The sequence below is a fragment of the Phallusia mammillata genome, chromosome 7 (genome assembly GCF_965637545.1).
Source record: "Phallusia mammillata chromosome 7, kaPhaMamm4.hap1.1, whole genome shotgun sequence".
NCBI lineage: Eukaryota > Metazoa > Chordata > Ascidiacea > Phlebobranchia > Ascidiidae > Phallusia > Phallusia mammillata.
In genome coordinates, this window is record NC_137258.1 from 9,186,109 (window position 1) to 9,208,694 (window position 22,586).

General features: G+C 44.5%; 1 protein-coding gene across 1 annotated transcript in view; it reads right to left on the minus strand.

Annotated features, from left to right (window-relative positions):
• Positions 1–21,265, minus strand: part of LOC145237443 (FRAS1-related extracellular matrix protein 2-like) — a 53,994-nt gene extending 32,729 nt beyond the window's left edge. Inside the window, exons 1-19 of the mRNA XM_080100301.1 lie at positions 20,342–21,265; positions 19,828–20,268; positions 18,969–19,162; positions 18,373–18,463; positions 17,991–18,257; positions 17,710–17,883; positions 17,431–17,575; positions 16,272–16,447; positions 15,884–16,094; positions 15,300–15,544; positions 14,248–14,905; positions 12,485–12,651; positions 11,811–12,071; positions 9,475–9,646; positions 5,969–6,136; positions 5,562–5,702; positions 4,743–4,949; positions 4,037–4,534; positions 1,237–1,326 (exon numbers count right to left, since the gene is read on the minus strand). Of these exons, the coding sequence (XP_079956427.1) occupies positions 1,237–1,326; positions 4,037–4,534; positions 4,743–4,949; positions 5,562–5,702; positions 5,969–6,136; positions 9,475–9,646; positions 11,811–12,071; positions 12,485–12,651; positions 14,248–14,905; positions 15,300–15,544; positions 15,884–16,094; positions 16,272–16,447; positions 17,431–17,575; positions 17,710–17,883; positions 17,991–18,257; positions 18,373–18,463; positions 18,969–19,162; positions 19,828–20,268; positions 20,342–21,094 (5,059 nt within the window). The 5' untranslated portion in view covers positions 21,095–21,265. The remainder of the gene's footprint in view (positions 1–1,236; positions 1,327–4,036; positions 4,535–4,742; positions 4,950–5,561; positions 5,703–5,968; positions 6,137–9,474; positions 9,647–11,810; positions 12,072–12,484; positions 12,652–14,247; positions 14,906–15,299; positions 15,545–15,883; positions 16,095–16,271; positions 16,448–17,430; positions 17,576–17,709; positions 17,884–17,990; positions 18,258–18,372; positions 18,464–18,968; positions 19,163–19,827; positions 20,269–20,341) is intronic.
• Between the last annotated feature and the right edge of the window lie 1,321 nt (positions 21,266–22,586).

Consider the following 22,586-nt stretch of genomic DNA (forward strand, 5'->3'; position numbering starts at 1 on the left):
CGTGCCCTTTTGTGCATTTCTGTAAGTTTGACCTTACAGGCAAGGTCAGTGGTAGTTTACGACACCTGTACAAAGAATCCCACAAATACCGGGATATAGCAGCGAAACGCAACTCCATAGTTTCTGAACACGTAATACGCCAGCCAGGCAAACAAGTGCTATCTTGTTTAACGAGACCCAATACACATCCGGATTGGGCTCCGGCTCAAACCACTTTTGCCGGTAAAACGGTAGCTGCGCCCAAGATAACACCGCTGTTTGAAAAGACGAAAGTGGAGGAGGGGTAAAGGGCGAAAGAGAAGGTGCCATTCGCAGTGCCAGTGCCGTGAATGATGTTGCTTTTAATATTGCCAAGATCCAAGGCCCACTATTACTTTCATTCGGGATTGTTATCGGGGAAGACTTCGTTGAAAATCACCGCAAAGTCTAATTAGACTCTTACTTCAAAGGGCCATATTTAACGCTTGATCATCTGTCTATTTCGGAGCATGTTGATTGGGTTCAATCGGTCGTTAACTGTACATCTCACCCCCTTAATGTGAGCGCAAAACAATGGACCCATTAAAATACATGTTTTGTGAAATGCTAAGGCGGTAGTTAATTATCAGGCTCTAGATTTGAAACAGTATCGATTTAGGTGGTTTTCTATAACAAAACTATTTGATAGCTATCAGTTGCGCTCTGAATAAACGAGACTGAATTCAAAACTTTGTCAACAATTATTCACATCCCCAAAACGGCTGCGTCAATCAACATTGCCCTATAGCTTATCAAGTTTGGAGGGATGCCAAATATCTTTAGGAAACAAAGGATCAATGGAGGATTCGGGGTGTGTACATTTGGCGCCCAAAACGATAACTCTTCGGCCCATTCAATACGATACAGATAATAAAGTGGACACTATCTGGGTGAAGTAACAGGGTGCTGAATGCCGGGGTGTGATGAGGTGCAGCCATTTGATGTCGTCAGCAGCGAAGCGTGCGCACTCAGCAGTGATAACGTTAAGTGTTGGTTGAGTGTAGTTTGTCGTATCAATTGTGTTTATCGACGATACACGAGCGTTTACCCGCCGCTGACCGCAAGTCATTTGCGTTTTCGTCGAATTTGCAAATTTCGCGCCCCTTTACCTTAACTGGTCGGAAAAACAACTCTGGCTAATTTTGGACAAGAATACTGTACATCGTTGTGCACCGACGGTACAAAGTTCGCGGAGGTAATCTATAAACGTTATCTAACCTTCATCTTTGACGGTGAAGGTGAAGCTATCGCTCGACGCGTTGCTTGTTGGATTAAGGATGTAGTAGATCTTCATGTTGTCGATATCACCTGAAATCAATAGAAATACGTTACAAGGATAGTAAGGTGCAACAGTGTAGCCAACCAAACTTGCAATCATTTCTCATTTTGATTTAGATCACGTCGTTTGCAACCCGTACAGCGTAAAACGATACTTGGGGCGGCATGCGCCAACGTACACATTTGCTTTGCAAATATGCGCTGCACTTCAGTGTACACAGAGACTGACATGTTGGATCCATAGGTTGCGCATAAATCACTGCACCACGATGGGAAAACGCAAGCGCGGGTCGTCTAGCTAGAGACGCGCAAGGATTACCAACACAAACCGATCGAAAACGGTTGTGTAAAGGCTCACTGTCATTTGCTGCCCGTTGCACGGTCTGCGGCAACAGTAAATTGGACAAAGAGGCACCGACAACAAGCTAGTCGTTTGTCAACAGATATAAATGAACGCAAACCGTCATGCAAGTCTTTGTTGTGGGGACGTTTGCCAAGATGGATGGCGAGTAATTTTGCTTATTTTCAGCGCTTATCTTCATGTACACATTCTAGGCAAAATGAGCCGCCTGTACAACACCTTACCACAGGTCTACAAACACTGAACGGAAAGTCGAAATTATATTAACTGAAGTAATTTAATGCAACGCTTCCAAAATCATAGGTCAACAGGAGAATAAACATTTCATGGAGGCAATATCTCATCCATCTCAATTTCTTTTCGTAATATAGGGTGCATTTAATCGCATTGGCTCTTGTTGGGGGCTTTGTGCACACGTGTGGCAACTCTGCCGGTAGCTTAATTAGGATACAGCACGTGCCGAAATTAGGAAAACGACCTTAGGACTCGCACGCAAAAAGATAGGCGTCGACGATGATCACGTGAAACCTCGCGTAGGCACGCTATGCTTGTTTGATCACGGCGGCTCAAGTCAATAGGCGCACAAGCACTGTCATTCCAGTTGGACGTAGATAAATGCAGTAAAGGCGCGATGCGACCTTCCTGTACATAAAAGAGCGGCCATCTCAGTGAGACGTTAATGGACCAGGCCCTTCTGAGGAAATATTTACGTAAAGCCGCTCGAATTAGTCACTGGAAGGCTTCTGTTGATATTAGTTCTTTGACACGCTGTGTTGTTTCAATAACGTTTGCAAGTACATAATTGTCGGGTACGATTACTACGTTGTACTGCTTTGTTGATATCGTAATCTTCAGTACGTGGAAGCACTTATGAATAACATGACTGACATCGCGTCAGTTTTATCATGCGAAAATCTGTCAAATTAGAAAATGTTTTGTCACTTTATGAACTTAGGTATCATGGTGCACCAGTGCTATGTACAAAGTGCCAGTTCGAAAAAAATATTGTTCTTTTTTAACTGAAAGAGTGAATCAAGAGCGCGCAATAACTTTAAGGAAGGTACGTCTGCCCGGGGCATGGATTTATTGGCGGCAACTTTGTATTTCGCCAAAGATTTTTCCCACACTCCAGTAAACTGCGGTGGAAGTTCGAACGGGCAAAACGTTTTATAACGCGACGTGCAATCCACAACAAAGTATAATCTCGAACAGTTTTGACAGCACGCTGTCCTCGCCTTCCGCTTTAAGATTCTATGAAAACATTTCCCTCGCATCTTGGAACTATGGATATGCACATAAACATGTTCCAAATCAAATTTATTTTATGTTTAATATCTTGCCTTGGCATTTAGTTTAATTCGTAGCTACAGTAGGACAGTATAAAAGTATATGGTCCGATGTACGATATTAGGATTGAAATGTTGAATTAACGCAAAAACAAATTGAGCAAAGATAAATTAAAATTCCTTTGATTAACCGTTATCGGTTTCGTCATCTAAGTTCTGGCTTGTTTCCAGGGCACAAGCTCATATTCTACCAGTACGGCAATCAATTACGGGTGAGAACGTCAGTTTCTTGGCACATCAACAGCCAGGTTTTTCGCGCTGATAAAAGTCGAAAAGAAACCCCTAGTTTTATGCAAAAATCTAAAACGCCTCAAATACAATTTCGTTCGGACCGTTGTTTTTTGGTAACTTAAGTTAGTTGTTAAAGGGCACCAAGCTGTGCCAGTCAACATCTTTCTAAGTTCATTTAGAAAGTCCCTGCGTAGGCAATTATTTCGTTTCCTTGCTTTGATGCGCAACTTGCCGCCCCTGGGAGCACATTTCATCAAAAGGTCATTGGCATTTGCACCGTGCTCCCTGAACTTGTATGTCCTATTTCGAATGCCACAATGAACCAACAAAACCACTGAAAATGATTCCTGGGTAGTTTCGAGTCTATTGTGCTATAAAGGTGTGGTAATAACCTTGCCATGTGTAAATTACCTTCTACTGCCAAAAGTTATGCATCGAATCTGCGTAGACATAACTATAATCGTATGATCTGCCCTGTAATACCCAGCGGAGGGATCGCCTTGTTGTGGGTCGTCCTAACCCGGAGTAAAACGCTTTAATGATATCAGACAGCGACCGGGAGTAGTTGGTATATTTCGGAATCTATTCCCCATAGACTACATCCAGACACTGTCGGTTTGCCCTATAGAAAGAAACTTCCCCACCATAGCCATGCGCTAAAACTTGAACAACCTTGTTTTACCTTGAATAACCTTGTCCTATTTTACATCCCTAAAAATAGTTGTACACAATACATCAAATAAGTGGATTCAATGGTTAGAACCATTTCTATACATATACCATTGTCGATTGCAAAACTCACCCTGACTGAATGTTTCCAAGGATGTGTTGGAATTGTCGATGTTAACCAAGCTGCCGTGTTCTGCAGGAATCGTGATGACATAAAGCAAATTGGTCACATTCGAATCTCGATCATCGGCACGCAGGTATTTCTTGGTAAACCGGAATCCGCGATCGCCACTGGGCAATGGAGAGACAGATGGAGCACCGCGATTCACCAGCATTTGAGGAACACCGTTATCAACTGGGACGATTTCAATGTCCATACGCTGCGGTTGGTCGGTTGCTGTTGTTCCCGGGAAGACAAAAAAGTCTTCGTGGGTTCCATCAGTGACTGTAAATGAGAAGGAGTCCGCAACGGTTTCAGATCCGTCGTGAGAGTAACTGATGCGGTTTTCATGGAGATCGTCCATGGTAAAGTCGCGCACCGGTGTCCTTTCGTTCATTAGGATCTTGCCATGAACTGGTACTTGAGTAATATGGAAGCGGATCTTGGGGTCAAGGGTGTCACGGTCTTCGGCTGCAGAAACAAAATACAACAACGATGACAGGATTTTCGTTCATACACTGATATTAAAAACGTAAATAGTCATGCAACAGATAGAGAGACACATAGCCTGTAAAATTATCCTTTGTAAATAGAGAGCTCAGAAAATCTTGCAATTCTTACACTGTTGAAAGTCAATTACCCGGAACATGCAATTAATAAGGTCACTTCAACCACTGACCTTTCAGCTCAAAGGGAGAGATAAGCTTGACCGATCCCTCCTTTACACGCAGCCTTGTGATAGTGACCACCGGTTTTTTGTTGTCCACGTCGGATATGGACACTCGGAATGTACGGTAGACGGGGTTGAAGCCATCGGTCACCTCAAACTCGAAGCTGTCCATCTTCACTTCGTCGCCACCAGTGTGAACGTATTGGATTTTGCTCCCTGTAAGTGAAGTAAGTCTTATTTACGTGAAAGAAAATGATTTAGGGATTACTGAGCACTGGCCATATTTTTTGTAGTAGATGTAAACAAGGGAGCTACATTGGAGTAAAACTTAGTACACAAATGAGACACTAACGTCATCGTCAAACACTCTATGCCAAATATCTGTGGTTGTGTTTGTGCTCACGTGCTCCAACCTTTGCTCAAATGAGTCATTTGATAAAGGGCATTAGAGTGTGTCGCCAGTCGGTCGATTTTGTATCAGCAAGAGGATTTGCAAAACAGCGCTATGTCGTCTTGTGCCTGTTGTTCGATTCACGCAGCGTCGTTTGTTCACTGACCGCTTGTGTGATTTAGGATTTACCGTCCGTTCGGCAATAGGCATTCCAAATCCCCAAACTAACATAGGCGCGCGTCCGGAGTGTTTAAACGACAGTAAAGTGGTGTCAGCGCCGGATCATTTGCCTTTTAGGCGCAATGGAGAAGCGGAACTTGGGTTTACGACGTGTAAACATTTCTATTTGGGTTAGTGGAACATGATTGAACACCTGCTGGTCGCAATATCCTACGTCAAAATATGACGTCAGAAATAGAAAGTGTTATGTCACCCACCTGCCAGGTCGAGTTGGGTAAAGGTTGTGATCGGGACCCCGGGGTTGTCAGTCGACTCCAAATGACCCCGCGTGGGGGCACGAGCGATCGAAAATTCCAATGTCTCGTCGGCGCTGTTGATATCCGCGGTGCTTAGGATGTCTAAAAAAGTACAACAAATCACCTTAAGGTTACACCCCTTTAAAAATGGTTTCACACAAGTGAATTGGCATTTGGTTGGTTGTGTGATTGACAACGAAATTCTGTGTGGGCAGTATGAAACTAAAAGTGCACATGACGTAATATCTGTTAACATGGTGTTGATCTGCTCTTCGACTTAATCGAAAAATGCGGTCGACGTTCATGGGTCTTGTGCCGAGCCGCTGCTTCAGCTACTCAACTTCACAGCGCCCACAAACATCATTCACCTGTGGTAAGGGTCGCGCGGTCTCCCTCCTTCAGCGTCACTCCCTTGTTGATGACATCGGGGAAGTGCATGTCGAGGTAGGCTACGCTGACGTAGAAGTAGCGATCGATGAGAGGGTTAAATCCATCGGTGACGTCAAACTTGATCAAGTCGCTAACGCCCTCCTGACCTGCAATGGAAGACATCAGGCATTTGAGACAGTTTCAAAACGTTGCGGCGGTTCTGAGTTCGAGTGGACTCTCACAGCATTGTTCGTTGTACGGAAATATTCGATACATGTAACGATTTGGGCACTCGTTTGTTTCAAAGCGTTCAAAACCTCAATATGGTGTCAAATTTTCACACCAAAGTGATTGTTAGTCAGTTGAATCAATACCACCACAAGTGATACTTTTGTACGTGTACGCATTTAAAATGCAACCAATCTCGAAAAACACCCAGCACAGCGTTTGGGGATGACTTGTACTTTTCCTAAAGCTGTTCAGTTGAAGAAATGCGCTTTCAGCACATTGTCCGGAAGTTTGCACGCATTAACAGGATCGATAGCTAATATGACACAAAGTTAGATAAATAGGAGTAACTTTACGCAGGAAACGTTAAAGGTGTCGTAGCGCTTACTGACATGACCAGCAACCCGTGAAATTTAAATGCACAATGCGCTCTATTGATAAAAGTTTTAACAGCATCGCTCTTGGCGGGCTGAGTGACAAACATGGCACGTAAATCGATGCTGCAGGCGATAATGGACATAGAAGGCCAAAATCGTTATCCATTGGGAAAACATATTTTTATGAATTTAACATATTGCAATGAATTTGATGTAATCCACCTTATATTGCACATCACAATCGTCGTGGTAAAAATCCTCCTTTGTCGTGGGGAAATACGGGTTTGTTTATGTTTGCGTATTTGTTGGCCAACAACAACATTATATGTGCAGAATTCCTGCAACTGGAACAAAATTACTCAGGCGATTTAGCCTCACAGGCGCTGAAAACAATCTGTAAGGATTGGTGAGTACAGGAAAAGGTCAAATATTCGCAGCAGGGCGGATTAGGAAAACAAACAGACCCGCGGCCACTGATCAGCACCAGGCGCTCAACCTGCTGGATGTTCGTGACCAACTGCTTGGCTCCTGGCCTAAGCGGTTGTGGGCAATCAGTCAAAGACATGAAGTTAAGAAAGGGTAAGCGACTGGTCGACAACAGCACGCGACCCGGTTCATCACAGGACCCGATTTAGATGCTACCTTTGTTATTAGCGGGGCTACACCACAAAGAACGAGAAGCTTCAATTAACGCTTTCGTTCGCGTGTGGCGAACAAGAGAGCTGACTGTCGGTCGCTAATCTTCCCGCCTCTGTTTACAAACGGGCAAGCCATCTCGTGTAACCAAGCACCGTGTGAAGTTGCAACGTTGCGCTGTGTCTTGCACTGCAGAGCCACAAAAGACGCGCTTTGCCGACCATTGCCACATGATCGTAAACGCCACAAATATGTAAACACGATATAACAAGCAATGGATTTTGTAGCTGTTTTTAGCGGCTTAAAATATGTTTTAAGTTGATATAAGTATCCGTGCGTGTGTGGTTTTTAAAACTTTTACATCAAATGAACCTGCATGTAGTTTGCAACTTATATTAAAAGCAAAAACCGGATTAAATACCATTTTCGTAGTTTTCGAACAGAAGCGAATGTACTAATGCTTTATGATTATCCAGTAATATAGAACAACGTTTTTATCAGCGATGTGGGAGAAAAGTAACGGGGAAATCCACACGCTTTCTCGGGGTTAAGACCCCTAGTTTTAGGGGCTGAGATAATATTTCTACTCCCTATCCCGATGAGCCTTGAACGCTAATCGGCACGCTACGCCCTGTCACCGAAACACTATCTTTTGATCCCATGTAATTGCAAAAGGGCTGGCGATTTGACCGATTCCTGTATCCACGGAAAAATCAGCCACCTGCTTGCAACGTAAGGTAAAACCACAATATAAGCATTCCGAGCAATCCGGAGAGGATTAAACCGCATTATGTTCCGCAACTTTTGCATTAAAGCATGCGGACTTGGCAGAAATAGCCACTACTGTTGGCTTAATCGATGTCATTTGAAATCGTAGAGGTTTGAAAGCTATGGCAAAAATATTAACCCCAAAGAAGTGAATACCTATGGTTTCAAGTGTGGCTTTATTTATGTATATTGTGTTGCACCACACAAACGAAGGTATAATACCAAGGACGCGTTCCCAGGGAATTATTTCAAATTAAAGCAACAAGCAACGTAAATTCCACGCCGAATCGGCTACAAAGTTGCTCGGTACCAAGCGGGATCGCATTTTGCAGGAGAGTTTGGTAAACACTTCAAATCAATCGGTATGTGTTTTTGAGCGTGGGGTGAACAACGGGCAACGGAGCGAGGCCACTTTCTCTACAAGGGGCGCGTAGAGAAGTTCAAAGAGGCCCAACTTCGCAGGGCCACGGCTCGGTAACTTGATATCCCTCACCCAGCATCGATTTACCGCTGTGTGTTCTGTGTAATCTATGATCACAAGTCAACGCGGGGACGTCGAAAGGGTTTTAACGCCTACCGATTAGCATTGTTTCGATCTCGTAAAAGGCGAAAAGTAAATTCTCGAGTGTCAAATTTTAATTCGAGATCGCGTGCGTGCAGATCGTCCGTGCCTTTAAAGAAGTCCTTCAAATCCAACACCGGAGCGTTTGCAGATGTTGCAGAGCGTGGATATTCTGATTAGCTGTTAAGGCCGTGTGAAAACCTTTGGCCATGTAAACAGTCTTCTCAGAGTTTAAACCCTGAAAAGGGCGAATCCGTAATGTATCAAGTGCGTGCAGCTAAACATGCCCAGCTTTGTTGCCTACAACAGTGGAAACCGTCGCTATTGACGATAGAACGCGCGCCTGCGGTGGCATTTACAGGCAATATATGTATTGAAAATACCAGGTGAATTGCCGCGCCCAAGTTTCCCTCTATACTTCATATTACGCCCACGCTACCAAAGTGCCACTATGCCCGAACAGGTTAAATATATAAAGCCACCGTATCAATATTTGCTTAGGATTGGTGTATTTAAAGCCGCGATTTTGCGGCAACAAAACGAAGACAGACATACGGGATCACGAACACGCGGTCCTTGTGCGACACTGATATATTCGTTCGTTGACGCAGAAGAATCGCACGCAACTCCACGCCCTTGCGTCAATTCTCGGCGTTCCCGCCCTTCTGCATTAATCACGTCGCTGAAGGATATTCGGTTTGTGTATGACCGCAAATACTACATTTGGCACGTCACGGTGACAACGCTTCAAGTTGTGACAGCAAAACCATTAGGTAATGTACGAAAAACCATTGGACTTTTAATACCAGAACTTTCAACTATTTGTAGGGTCGAAATCTTGTTAACTTTCCCTTTAAAGAAGCATTTCGCTATTATGCTTCACGCAAAGATATAAATTAGCTGCAGAAATTTTAGCATTATATTGGTTTCATACCTGTATGCGTGTACGTCAATCTGTTGTTGTCAATATCATCCTGGGTGAAATTATCTCCAACTCGGACGATGCGAGAAAAACCGCTTCCATCAGTCACATTCAGTTCGCCGTGTTGTGGTCCAAATGTAATCACGTAAAGAAGAGTCCTATCTTCGGAATCCAAATCTGTCGCCTGACCAACAAAAAATATAATTCAATAATACATTACTTTTTCAATTATGTTTGATTTTGATGTAGAAACGGCGCAAAGGCATCTTATATTATACACCGCGGATTGTTTTAAAAATTAGGCCCTGGAATCCGGGAATAGATGGTTATTCTTTGCAGACCGCAATTAAATTTAGCTCATAAATTGGCATTCTTTGTTTTCACGTTTTATGTCCATATTTAACATACAGGGGTGTGTGACGGTATTGTGGAACCACCAAGTCCAGGTGCTGCCAAGTAACGCAAAGTGCCAATCGTGGAACGCTTTCATTGTCACTCGGTGAGTCGGAATGCGAAAGGAAAACACAAAAATAACGATCGATTCACGTGACGAAAATAACCGAAGCCCCTTGTGACGTGACAGGAATCGCAAGTTATTATAATGGTGTTTTAAAATCACAAGGACCACGAATACATAAAAAAAAAACGCGTCGGCAGTTAATTGGACGTTTGTCCGTGTAGCACCGAACAATTTGTAATGATTTTGAAGATATTTTTCAAATAGATAACATCGTTCCAACTCGGCATAGCACCAACATGGACTTATGGGTACAAGCATTTGAAAAAGTTTTTTCGTTGTTCAGTAAATAGCAGGCAAAATGTCAGTGGAATCGCATGCAAAAGCGTGATACCTGGGCTTGGGAGAGATGGTAACAATTAACGTGGCGTCGTGGTGACTTCGCTAACGCCCGCAAGGCGACAATATGCAAAGAGCAACACGCCAAAGCACACAACAATTTGGCGGCATGTGCCATCGTTTTAAGTAATTTCAATACCTTTCACCCTCGTCAATGGGCCTATTTATCGTTGTAGTAGATCAACAAAAGCCTACCGGGCGTCTGGAGAAAGAGCTGGCTATAAATAGTAGTGAAATTCGAAGCCTATTTGTTTCTTTCGCTTGGACTCGCACTACGGCATGACCCAGCGACTGTGGGTGTTTACAATGGGGTTGCTTAGCAATATCGTGCGAGGTTTTACGTTGGTCTTTACCTTAGGACGGTTAAGAAACGTGGCAATTGAATATGCGTGGGTGTATTATACGCACTTGCGAAACTTTAAACGGTTTGTAGTGGGCAAAATAAAGCCAAAACGTCTGATGCATGATGAAATTTAAGATCTGTAAGGAATACGGAATCGAGCCAAACAGTAAGTGCGACACTTTACTTCCGTCGGGCTTTAGGCCTACATACCAGCGAGCACAACAATATGTAATTCCAGTTAATCCCTGGCCGTCTCGACACCACACGATGTGACGCCAGCAGTGCCAGTCAAACCGATTCCCCGCGATCTCCATTGTGACGTTTCTATTGCCTCTGCACCGTTACATCGCCGAGTTTCGAAAGAGAGCTTTGTTATTCAGGTGAATAGTAGAACATAAGCACCTTCGCCCTAACAGCGCTAGGTCGAAAGGGTTCGCGCCTTATATGTGCGCTTTGAGTGGTTTCTCTCCCCATTAGAGCGAAGTCACTCGCAATTAGCGCAAGAGCATCGGCTCACGTGGTCGCATTTGCATTTGCGCTAAATTTGCTCGCGAGTTTGTGACGCGTTAATTTTATAAACCGCCAGGTCGCGCGCCTATGCACGTGACCCATAAGGAATAAAGCTCCATTAGAGTGACACGAAGCGGGAAATTCGGTGGAACGCGCGCTGTTGACTTTGGCTGACAGCTACAAGTCCTCATGAAATAGCGGCGCGAAATATGCCGTCAACTTTATCAACTGCTGGCGGCGGAAACAGAGTGGAATGTTTAGGACGGCAGGCACGGGTCGGACAGGTGACGTGCGTTTGGGTTGAGTTTTCTGTCGCTGAGGAAACCAAAGACGAGAAAATAGTGACAACTATACTTGACATTTAGAACCACAATGCCCGACTTGACAGACCGGAAATTATGTACAGGTTTGTTACATCGAAATACATTTTACACGAAACCAAATTTCATACGTATCAAACAGAACGTATCACAAAACACATTCTTATCGAAGTCTCACTACAATAACAAGAAATTAGGCAGTCAACGGTTTGGGTCAAACAAACGGAAAACAAACAAACCAATCTTAATAATAGTGGTAACAATTTTTAGTTTGCATTAACTTATTTCAGTTTTTTATTTGCTCAACATGAAAACTGACCTTCAATGCATCGTTGCCTATGATCACCGTTTCCGAGATCTCGACATCAATTCCGTTATTGATGGTCATGCGAGGTGTTTCGTCGTCGACTGGGATAACTGTGATGGGGATAATCTGCGATACTTCGTGCTCCCCATCGCTAACCGTTACCTCAAACTTATCTTCAGTCGTCTCCGTGTCGTCGTGCTGGTAAATAATTTCAGAACCGGTTGCCACGTCCCTCAGTGAGAAGCTTGAAATGGGAATGGGGTTGCCTTCCACCTGAAGACAGAAGGATCGATTTGTTAAGCCAAGGCGCTGAAACGCGGTTGCACCTCCCCTGCGTTGAGGCATTGCCCCGTCGGAAGGAGGTTTTTGTCCCGCCTGCTGCAAAGAATATCGTCGCTAGCTCGCGTTGGCGGACAAAAGCACCGGTTCGGGAAGTCAACAGTGCGTGATGCCGCACCGGAGAAAACGTGTCATCGTAGCTATTAATACCCAGTGGTTTATGTTCAAGATCTGACAGTGAGTTATGATTTCTGCACAGACAGACTCGATTCAATAAGTACGCTCTGCACTAAAAATGGTATTTTCCAACCAGGGTTGATAGTGAGATCGTTAATCTTAAAAAGCGTAACACCCAACACGTACAATGTCGAGCGAACGTGAACATATTACGTGGCAGTGTTACGTACGTTTCGAAGGAATACGCCGTTTCTCGGAGCGTCGGTGATGGTGAAAATAAGTTCGTCTTCAGGGACATCATCGTCTTCTGCGTAGAGCTTGGGAAGATCGACAACAAGCGCTCCACCTTCCTCAACCACAAATTCCGTAAAGAACAGACGGGGCGTTTCGTCGTTTACTACAAATTACACGAATATGTTAAATCTACAACATTCGCATGTCTGGAAAATAAAGCACGCCAAACTGGGTGAGATTGTTGTTAGAGTCAACATTACTTTATTGGATTTTACTGTATCGATTGCAAATCTCATGCAACTCCGATAGGATTAGTTGGACTAGAGTAGTACGCATTACAAGCCTGTAGGCACTATCCTTCGTTCTTCTGTGTACTCAGATTACCACGAGGTGCAGATTGACAACAAGTTAATATTGTACGAGCTCAAGGGAGCAAATTGAGTCAGGTTCAAAGAATAACAAGAGGTTACTCTCTGCGACAATGGCCAAGGCCCTTGGGTTCCCTCACAGAATTGTGGTAAGTGTATATTCAAGGCACTTGATTTGCGGTTTGCGTTGGAAAACCAACCACCGGGCCATTGTATTTACTTTGCAAATTACCCCTATCCATCACGCCAAACGAGCTATTCACATTATCGTCAGGAAGTTGAGTCCGATTTGCGATTTGTAAAAGCAAGACATATTTTAGGGAAAACGAGTGATTGGTAAGGGCAAGTTCAAGTACATGGTGGCCACGTGTTTTACGTCGTTGCTAACGAGCCTTGCTGTCACCAATGGCCAAGCAGCTCAAGCGTTGTCGGTGATGGTGGCCCTTGAGATGATGCATGGTAGGCGAGGGTGCTCGATAGCGGCTGCCAGGCGGACCGACGATCTCTCGAGTGTTGCATTCAACTCAATATTAAATTCCGCGGTCGGTATGAGCTCGCGGCGTTTAGAGGGCATATAATGAAATCTTTCCGTTTCCAAGGACATAAAAAATAATAAAATTGACCTCGTTGTCACGAATATAGCCCCACCTACGTTGACCTGTGGTGATTGGAATAATTTGAAAGGACAATGACATTGTACATTGTTTGAGGCGACGGTGAATATTTGATACGCAGAAGAAACCACAAAATGAGCAGTTTGGTTTTGCTATAGTTTAGGGGGCGCACGTCACCCTCGCGAATATCCCATGGGTCTGAAGTTCCCATGTCGAAAAAAGTCTTTATAAGCCACGCTAAGTCGGGCGTGAAAGCAAACACTTTCGCTGGGGACATTGGTGTCCGCCCGCCGTACCCCACGCCAGCCCCTGTTACCAATGACAACGTCTATGTTTTCGACTCGAGAGCTAAACAAATTTGGAAATTCTGTTTAACAGGATGTGAGATGTGAACCTCAGCTTGTGGTAAAAACGGTTAAAAGCAAAGAACGTAGAAATTACATTTTTGTTCCTACTTAAAATAGTTCATAACTATGATATGAATTTTTATAATGGTAGGACGAAGCACGCACAAAATCAACATTTTGGCAGTTGCTAGGAAACCTTATTTTTCATACGGATGGATACGAAGTTGATAAGAAACGCAAAATAGTAGACTTATATGTACATTGTTTATAATAGTTTTTGTTTTATAAGGTGTTATTGCGTAAGTTTATGTTAATCAATGTAATTTAAAGTCTACGGGCATTAAATATAAAATCGTATGTTTAAAAATACAAGTGGTCTCATTGTTTACAATTTAAACTTGTAATTCTCCCAAAATGTTATTTTACTTACCAGGTATAATCGCTATGTTAAGGAACATCTGGTCCGAGATGTTAGGTGTGCCATCCTGGCAGACGAAAGCAAAGCGATCTTCGATTGGCTCACTGCCCTTGTGGACGCTTTGAACGAAATATATGTTGCCAGCGATAATATCACCAATAGTAAAAGAGCTGATCGGTTCCCCGGCTCTAGATTTTTCAGATCCTGGAAGAGGGGATATATTCTCCAGGAAGCCGTCGTTGGCCTGGGTTGTGACGACACATAGAATGTCGTCATCGTTGGTGTCGTCATCACGTGCAAGCAGGTGTATCGGCTCGATTAGTGCCTTGTCGCCTTCGGATACGAAAAAATCGTCCGCCACAGTAACTATGGGCGCCTCGCTGTCAACGGGAAGAATCTTCACTTGGATGTCAACGCGTTCAACTCTGTTGCCTCCAACCGTCCATTGATCGGACATATCGGACAGTGTAAGACGGAACATATCGGAATCTGGCTCTGAACCAATTTCTCCTGCTACGTGTTCGTATTCCACAACCCCGTCGCGAATGTTCATCTGGGTGAAGCTGGTGGCTTCTGTTCCATCCACTAGAATCACGCCTTTGCCTGCAGGCTCCTCAATAAGATAAGTCAGTGCAAGATCGTTTGTGTCAGAGTCGGTCGCCGAAAGAACCTGTGAAATTGTGAAACTTAAAATCAATCTCAAGGATGAACATAAATTTATAAATGAGCCCTGAAGCGGTCATTCAGACTAGCGATAAGTTATAACGCCTTCAATGGGCCTCGCGTACGATGATGCAATCTCAAAGGTCACAACAAGGTGAAAACTAAGGCGTTTTATACACGGGTAAAGTAAATCTGGTTTATCTATCGTCGCAAAAACCAAAACACACCCTCAAGGGTATATCCCATAAAGCGAATACAGAAACGGCGCTAATCATAGCCATTCGTCGCGCGTCGACAATGTAAACATTTCCGCGCGTAGGCACTCAAACGGATTTACGCCTGCCGACTGACACGCATGCCCGCGTCCACCGGCCAACGATAAACAATTGCACGCCACTCACGTCTGTTGTGATGGTGACCCGACCGCGCTCCGGCACTTCAATGGTGAAGTCCAAGGTGCCGTCGACAAGGTGCGCCAACAAAGGCTGCTCGTCGTCAATCGGTTGCACGGTTACACGCACCACAATAGGGATGGTGTGCATGCCATCTGACACCGCTAGTCCGAAACTGTCGGATGTCACCTCGCTGCCATCGTGCTGGTAAATGATGTGGTAACCGTGAATGTCCATTCGCGTAAAGGCCCCGCCTGCAAAGATGATCCGTGTTTAGGTAAAGGATTTTGAACGGTGCGGATTTGGGTTACGTGTTTTGGTTAGGGATTATTAGTTGAGATTTGTTAACGTTAGGGATGAAGGGCAATCCCTTCAAGGTTATTCGAGCTATCGAAAATGGGCAGTTTTTTGGCCTTCAATACACAAAAAATGCTTTATAATACGCTTTTTGACAAAACGCAGCATACTGATTCTGGTCTGGGTCTGGTAGTTTTCGTTTGAAGCGGGGTTTACAAAAACATGGGTTCTATTATATCCTTTTAAACATAGTGTATATACACTATTAAATTGCATATCATTTGCATTTCAATTACCAAGATTAATTGGAGACGCTTCGTATTGCAACACTCCGTATTTCGGTGCGCTAGTCAGTTCAAAGGTGAGGATATTTTCATCTGTATCTTCGTCTGTTGCATCCAAGATTTCAGGAGTAATTATTGCCGTGCTTCGCTCATCCACCACAAATCCGGTATTTACGATGCGTGGAGGTTTGTTGTCGACAGGACGCAGGAAGATGGTAAAAAGCTGAAGTCACAAAACACTTGATTGACGCGAGTCAACAATACAAAAAATACCTGTCTAAAAATGCAATACAATATCTACGAAGGTCAAGGCAGAACCGCTGTTTTTCTTTGTATAACGATTCTTAAGGCAACAAGCGATTGTGTTACGACCGGGAAGGCAGTAGCACTTAGTACGCACCTGGTCGGGCAGAACGTTGCCAGCGTCGTCGGTGACACTAAAGGTGAACTGCAATGCCCGGGGTATAAGGCCCAGTTCAGTGTTGGGTGGTTGGTATGCCACTTTGTGGTGGTTCACTTGCGCTTGGGTGAACGTCGTCAGCGTAGTGTTTGGATTCTCAGTCAGCACCAGACGGCCTGCGGGCGAAAAAACACAAGAAATGTTAGCTGGGTTGGGAAGCGCTATCGTTTGAAACTCTTCGACTTGTGTTTGTGCGGTTCAACCGCGATAGCAACAGCCCTGATGTAATTTGCAGCTCGTTTAGGCTTAACGACTGTTTGCAAACGTCTGCAAGCCTCAGATGCTTGTCAGTGAATCTTACAAACGCCACCTTACTTCACTTTTGCCCACTCTTTTCAGTTCTTTTGAAGCACTTTCCACAACAGTTAATGGTACTGCACCTGACGTGATGCAAAGGAACTTAACGCAAGCGAGTAGTAGCATCACGTCGTTCCGTTTGATGGCACTGTTTAAACACGACATCTTTTGTGCCGGATTTGTGTATGACTAACATACTTTATGGCAAACAATGCCCCGGAGTCGTGCAGATGAAAAACCCAGGACCGAGAGCCCTTTGCTCTCCTGTTTTGAAAGGTTTTGCGCAAAGGTCGTCAGCAGGTTGTTTGACAGCGTATTGGGTTAAGTCATATAGTACCGCCCGTGGGCGTCGCTTTTTAAGGTTAGCACGGTTCCCACTTGTCCGTTTATGTTTATGTGCTTTAATCAACCAAAACAAACTTGGACATGTCGCAAGAAAACCAAATATCTGTAATTAGGAAAAAATATGGAAACGTGTTTCTATCCTAGGCAATAAATTTGACATACCGTTGCGGTACGTCGCAGAGCACACATTGTCATATTTTCACTTGTTTGTAAAACGGTTACTAACCACCAACCGGTCGAAACCGTCTTTACGTAATGTTTGTATACGCTACGTCACGTACTGGTTTAGATCATCAAACACAAAATTGCGAAACGCAAAACACCGGCTCATTTTAAGTCGGCAAATATTTGGCTCGACCTTGTACTGGGTCGAAAAACACGTGCATTTAAACAACTCTCTTGGCTGCAGACCGGAAAACCTAATTTAACGTACAAGTTCGCCACCCAGACGCCATACCTGTGTCGACCAAGGGCGTAATGGGATTGAGCTCGACGATAGGGGCAGTAATGGTGTAAACAAGATCCTTGTCATTAGTATCTATGTCGGTGTATCGCAGCAGTTTCTTCTTCAGCGGGGTGAGCTCGAATTCCTCGACGTTCATCTGCAGAAAAATTAGTTTCAGCCAAACACTGAATCGAAACCATTGTTTTGTTGACCACACCTTCTGGTTCAATTCCAATCGGACACGTTTTTTGCATTCACTTTACCAACACCAAAAAATGTAATGTAACTGACCTGTAACGTTGTTCCTGGGTACAGATTGGGTTGAATGTCGTCAACGGGGAGCACTTTGACAACAAAATTAAACCTGTCAGATTTATTGGGTGGATCACCGTTGTCTTGCACTCGGAACGGATGAATATCCATCACCACGCCAGTAGAATGCGGCCCAACGTGCCGGTAGTACACCTACGTTAAACCAGTATTGACATACAGCTTTTCAATGTCAAGTGCAATAAAAGGTGGGCAACAATTCGATACAACCCATTTCTATGATATATCTTCTTGTCGGTTACCTGCATGTCCATAATTTCTTGCTGTGTCCATTCTGTTATCGGTTTCTCCCATCTGCCATCGGGTCTCAGAGAAAAAGCATCAGCCTCAAAACCATCTGGGACGTCGTTGATCACCAGCATGAACACACCAATTTCCGAGTATGGCTCTTGTAACACGAACTTCGCCAATAACGAATCCGAGTCGACATCGGCAGCGTGAAGAACCCATGAGCTTACAACTTTCGTTTCGCCTTTGCTAACCACAAGCCCCGTGTTGGTGTCGACGTTCTGAAATCGTGAAAGGTATGTTCGGTACTTGCTTGCCACTTGGGGCAAAAAATCTCCCACGCGTCTGTAATTGTTACACCTGAGTCGCGGGGCTCGCTTTGTGATAAGGACTTACCGGCGGTGTGTTGTCCAGGGGCGCTATTGTTATCGGGAATAGGAACTCAACCTCGGTCTCACCGTCGCTCATGCGGAAAACTATGTTGTCACTGCAAGAAAAAACACAGTCGCCAGGTCAGTTTTTGAAGGGACCGCCCAATGCCAAAATCCTCGCATAAATCCGCACATAAGCTTGACCACGCGGGGGTCAAAATGTCGTGCGTCGTTTGAACTGTTTTTAGTCGCACAAACTTTAACCGACCAAAAGGCCTTGCGGTAAGCTTTCATGCGACCGTTCTATATAGTCAGTAGGGTTTGATCCATGATAGCGTGCTAACGGCCTCTGTGACGTGTTGCAAAATTGCCACTGCGGGTCGTTAGTGGAACAATTTGTTCCAGGGCAGAGCGCAAGGCCAATTTCGCTGAAAAAATGCGGTGCAAGCGCACGCGGGGTAGTAGTTTCTATGTCGGTGGTTTACTTCGACAGAGAATACTGTCGTTTGTAAAGTTTGTCAAAACCAAGGCAATCATTGGCAGTGGTTTTTTAATACAGGTATACGTTTAAACATACAATCCCGATCGTATTCCCTTTAAAAACGTTTAATTTAAACCAACCTGTATGTGTTGGAACCATCGTGGTGATAGGTCACAAGACCGGCGTCTAAATCGGCTGGAGTAAAAAACTTTTGCGGACCGAAGCTCAATGCTCCGTGTTGAGCTTGTCGGAGCGGTCGAATCCGAACCTCATCCAGGTTGTTTTCATCAGAAACCTCGAGATTCTGTGAGCTGGACAGTGCCCTGGTTTGGCCCTTCACGATAACACACATACAATAGTTTCATATGACGGCTAGTGTGGAGTAAACAGTTACTTTGAAATACGAGTTGGTATGACTCGTAGCTGTTTTTTGCGTTTATGTGCGTAAGTAGTTTTAAGTTTCACAAAGCAATGACAACAATAATGCTGATTCAAGCCTTTGAATATTGCATTCGTTTCGCCGAGACAGAAATATACATACGCTTTCATTGCGTACTATAGGTTTAGACCACAGTTTGTTAAGTATCCCTTTTCCGCGAGCAGTATCACTTAATTTGTATGGTCTGTGGAATTCGGATATTCGTACTCTCCAAACAAATTATCAATTTGCCGCGGGGCCATGTGCAAAGCCGCATCGTGTCAAGCTTATTAGCACGATTGAAAAGATATCAATCCAAGCCATTGTTTTGCGCCTTCGGGCTTCTGAGCAATAGAGATAAGCAAACAAAACCTTATCGGTAGTGATTTGCAAGGGCTGCTGGCACTGCCCTCGTTTCATTATCGCTGTTTGTTACCAGTATTTGTTACAGTTGCCAAGACGCTGGCACTGGATCGTGATAAACTACCATGCATGTACCGGGTTCGCTGACTCCATTTGGCGGAAAATATTCTTTTTTAGCGCAGGTTTTATACCTAAATGTAAAATGTAAGCACACGTACCTGATAAAGAAGCTGTCCGGTATTACGAGTCACCACCGGCGCCATGGTGTTCATCGGGTTAACGATGATGACGAAATGGAAGGGCTCCGACACGAGTCCCTCGGTGTCAATCACTTGCATCTCGATTTCGACCAACCGCTGAACGTCGGAATCAACAGTTGGTGGTTTGTACGCGATTCTGTACTCGTTTAACTCGCTCTGTCGGAACGAGTTAATTCGCAGGTTGCGGTCATCTGTGCTGACAATTTCTCCCTGTTGAAAACTCGGAGGTTGCGTGATGTTAAAGATAAGATCGTTCGGATCCGATTCCACGTCAGTGGCACGCAGCATTTCGTTCGTGAAAGCGGTCATCACAAATTGGTTGACTTCCATCATGTTTGTAGCAGCGAAATCGACCCGTGGCGGCGTGTTTTCTATTCCGTTCACGATCTTGACTGTAACCTACAAAAATTTAGAAAGGTTTTAGTGACTCTATAAAAGCGTGTTATTAGTCAACAATTATTGTAGCACTCACTTGAAAATACTCTTGTTTGATAAGATTGCCGTCCGCATCCAAAAGTTCTACCACCATGGGGATGTGATCGCGATTAGGTGAGCTCGTGGTCGTGGTGTGCTGGTACCTTACGCCCGCGTTGAGGAAATCCTCGCACGGCATCATGCTCCCTTGGGATGGATCGTTAATTAGGTTTCCGTACCTGGGAAGACCAGCTGATCCAGAGAGAGTAGCAACTTGACATTGCTGGTTGGCTTGGTCGTATGTGAAGCCGAGAATATCCTGGTCAATTGCCTCAGATGTACCAAGCAGCTCCCGCACGGTGAGAAACAGAGAAGTAGTGATGACCGTACGCTGGATGAAGAGGACCTCGACGGTGAGCCGGACAGGAATGATGTAGGTCTCGTCCGGGGTGTCGTAACGGATCTGGAGTCGGAGATGGTCTTCGCTCGGGCTGCGTGCGCCAAGATGTGAGTACTTGATATCCTCGGGGCCAAAGTCGCAAGGAAAATGGTTGGGTGATATAAAACCCGGACGTTGACTAAGGGCGTCGGGGAGGACTTTTACGAAGCAGTGGTCGTTCTTTTCGACTTGGATATTAAGGTCAGAAACCGGGTTGATGAAGACCGAGCGGCCATACGGCACACGGACCGTGTTCACCTGTTGCACGATGTTCGATGGCGGATCAAGACTGGGCGGGTGCTGGGATAGAGCCACGCCAGTGAGGAGTAACAAAGCGGGGCATAGAAAATGCAACGCCGGAGTAGGCCCCATATTGAAGTGACCTCTTTTAGTTTGCGACAATAAAACGTCTCAAACACTGAATTCTGGTTTTTGCTTTCAAAATCAAAAAAACTATTTCTGCAATGGGACTCTCGGAACCGTGCCGACTCCCTGTGTGTACAATACAGCGCAATTACAAGTTGGTTTAGCAATAGACCGCCAACAGAGTTAACTGAAGGCGACGTAAAATCAACGCAACCACATTACACACACGCACATAGCTCTTGACAGGTTCAAGTCTGTCCAGAAACAACAGAGAATATAGCTTGAGGGCACACAACAACGATATGTCCTGGTTCGAATCGGCTCGATTTCAAAATTTAGACAAAACTGTAATTTCAATTGGGAAATGCCGCAGAACAAATATATCCGACCCCTGGGTTACATACCATAAAGGTGTGTAAACAGCGATCGGTTGGTACGCGTACACTGCGTTTGTGAATTACGGCGGAACGGCGGCAACAATCACGACATGAGTTGCATTGCTCAACTTTGTACCTGCACTTATGATCAACCGCAACTTTGCAATCACTGTCAGGAACAAAAAACTGATTCTCCACTTAATCTGTATTATTCTGAAAGTTGCTGGTGGTTTAAAAGTACAAAGCACTGTAGATATTATCTATACGGCAACATAAATACTATGCGTATCGATCATATAAAAGTGGTTAAATTTGGTATTAGCTACTTGTACACTTGTCTCGACTTCCTTACAACCACGCGCGCCGAGCATTCTAAAGTGGGTTAACAAACAAACGCGACAACTATTGTCAACTGGACGTCGCTCATGCCCGCTCTTTTATTGCCGGTCTCAAACTAATTAAAGCCAACGCCAGCCAGTGCTAATGCTCGGCGACGGATCTACCCAGGTTGGTCCAATTCGTACCTAATCGTAACCTTCGATGTTAAACGCCTGACATTGCCCTACCGAATCCGGTAAACTACGGAAATCTTTACGGCATCGCGAATTCGCGATATTGCTCTGCTCCGAGCATCAGTTTTTCAGCAGACCAGTCGATGCTCGCTTTGGCCCAGCGCTGACTGGGCTTCTCAAAACCGACTGACGGAGTTCTCTCTTTTATTCAAGCACTGCATTTCTTCTCTTTTCTCGTCCCCAGTTGTTCTTCCTGCTGGGTATGCGTTCCGGCGATTCGAGCACCACCGTTCAGGGGAAATTCACACACTTACTCGACGCCCCTTACATACCACTGACAATTATATGTACTGCTGCTATTCGGTGATGTAAAATCAATGTTCTTCTGTCCACAATCACTGAACGAAAGGAGTTCTACAAACTGTGAACCACCGTGATCCTCAAAAATATTAAACATTTCATTATCATAAAACATTACGCCAGACAAGAATTCTTACCAAACTGCAACAGAGTTTTGCGTTGGTTGAATATACTGTTTCAACATTGCAACTCGTCTTCGTACTGTGCGTAAAAATCGGACGTAGGATACACATCGTAACATTCCGATCT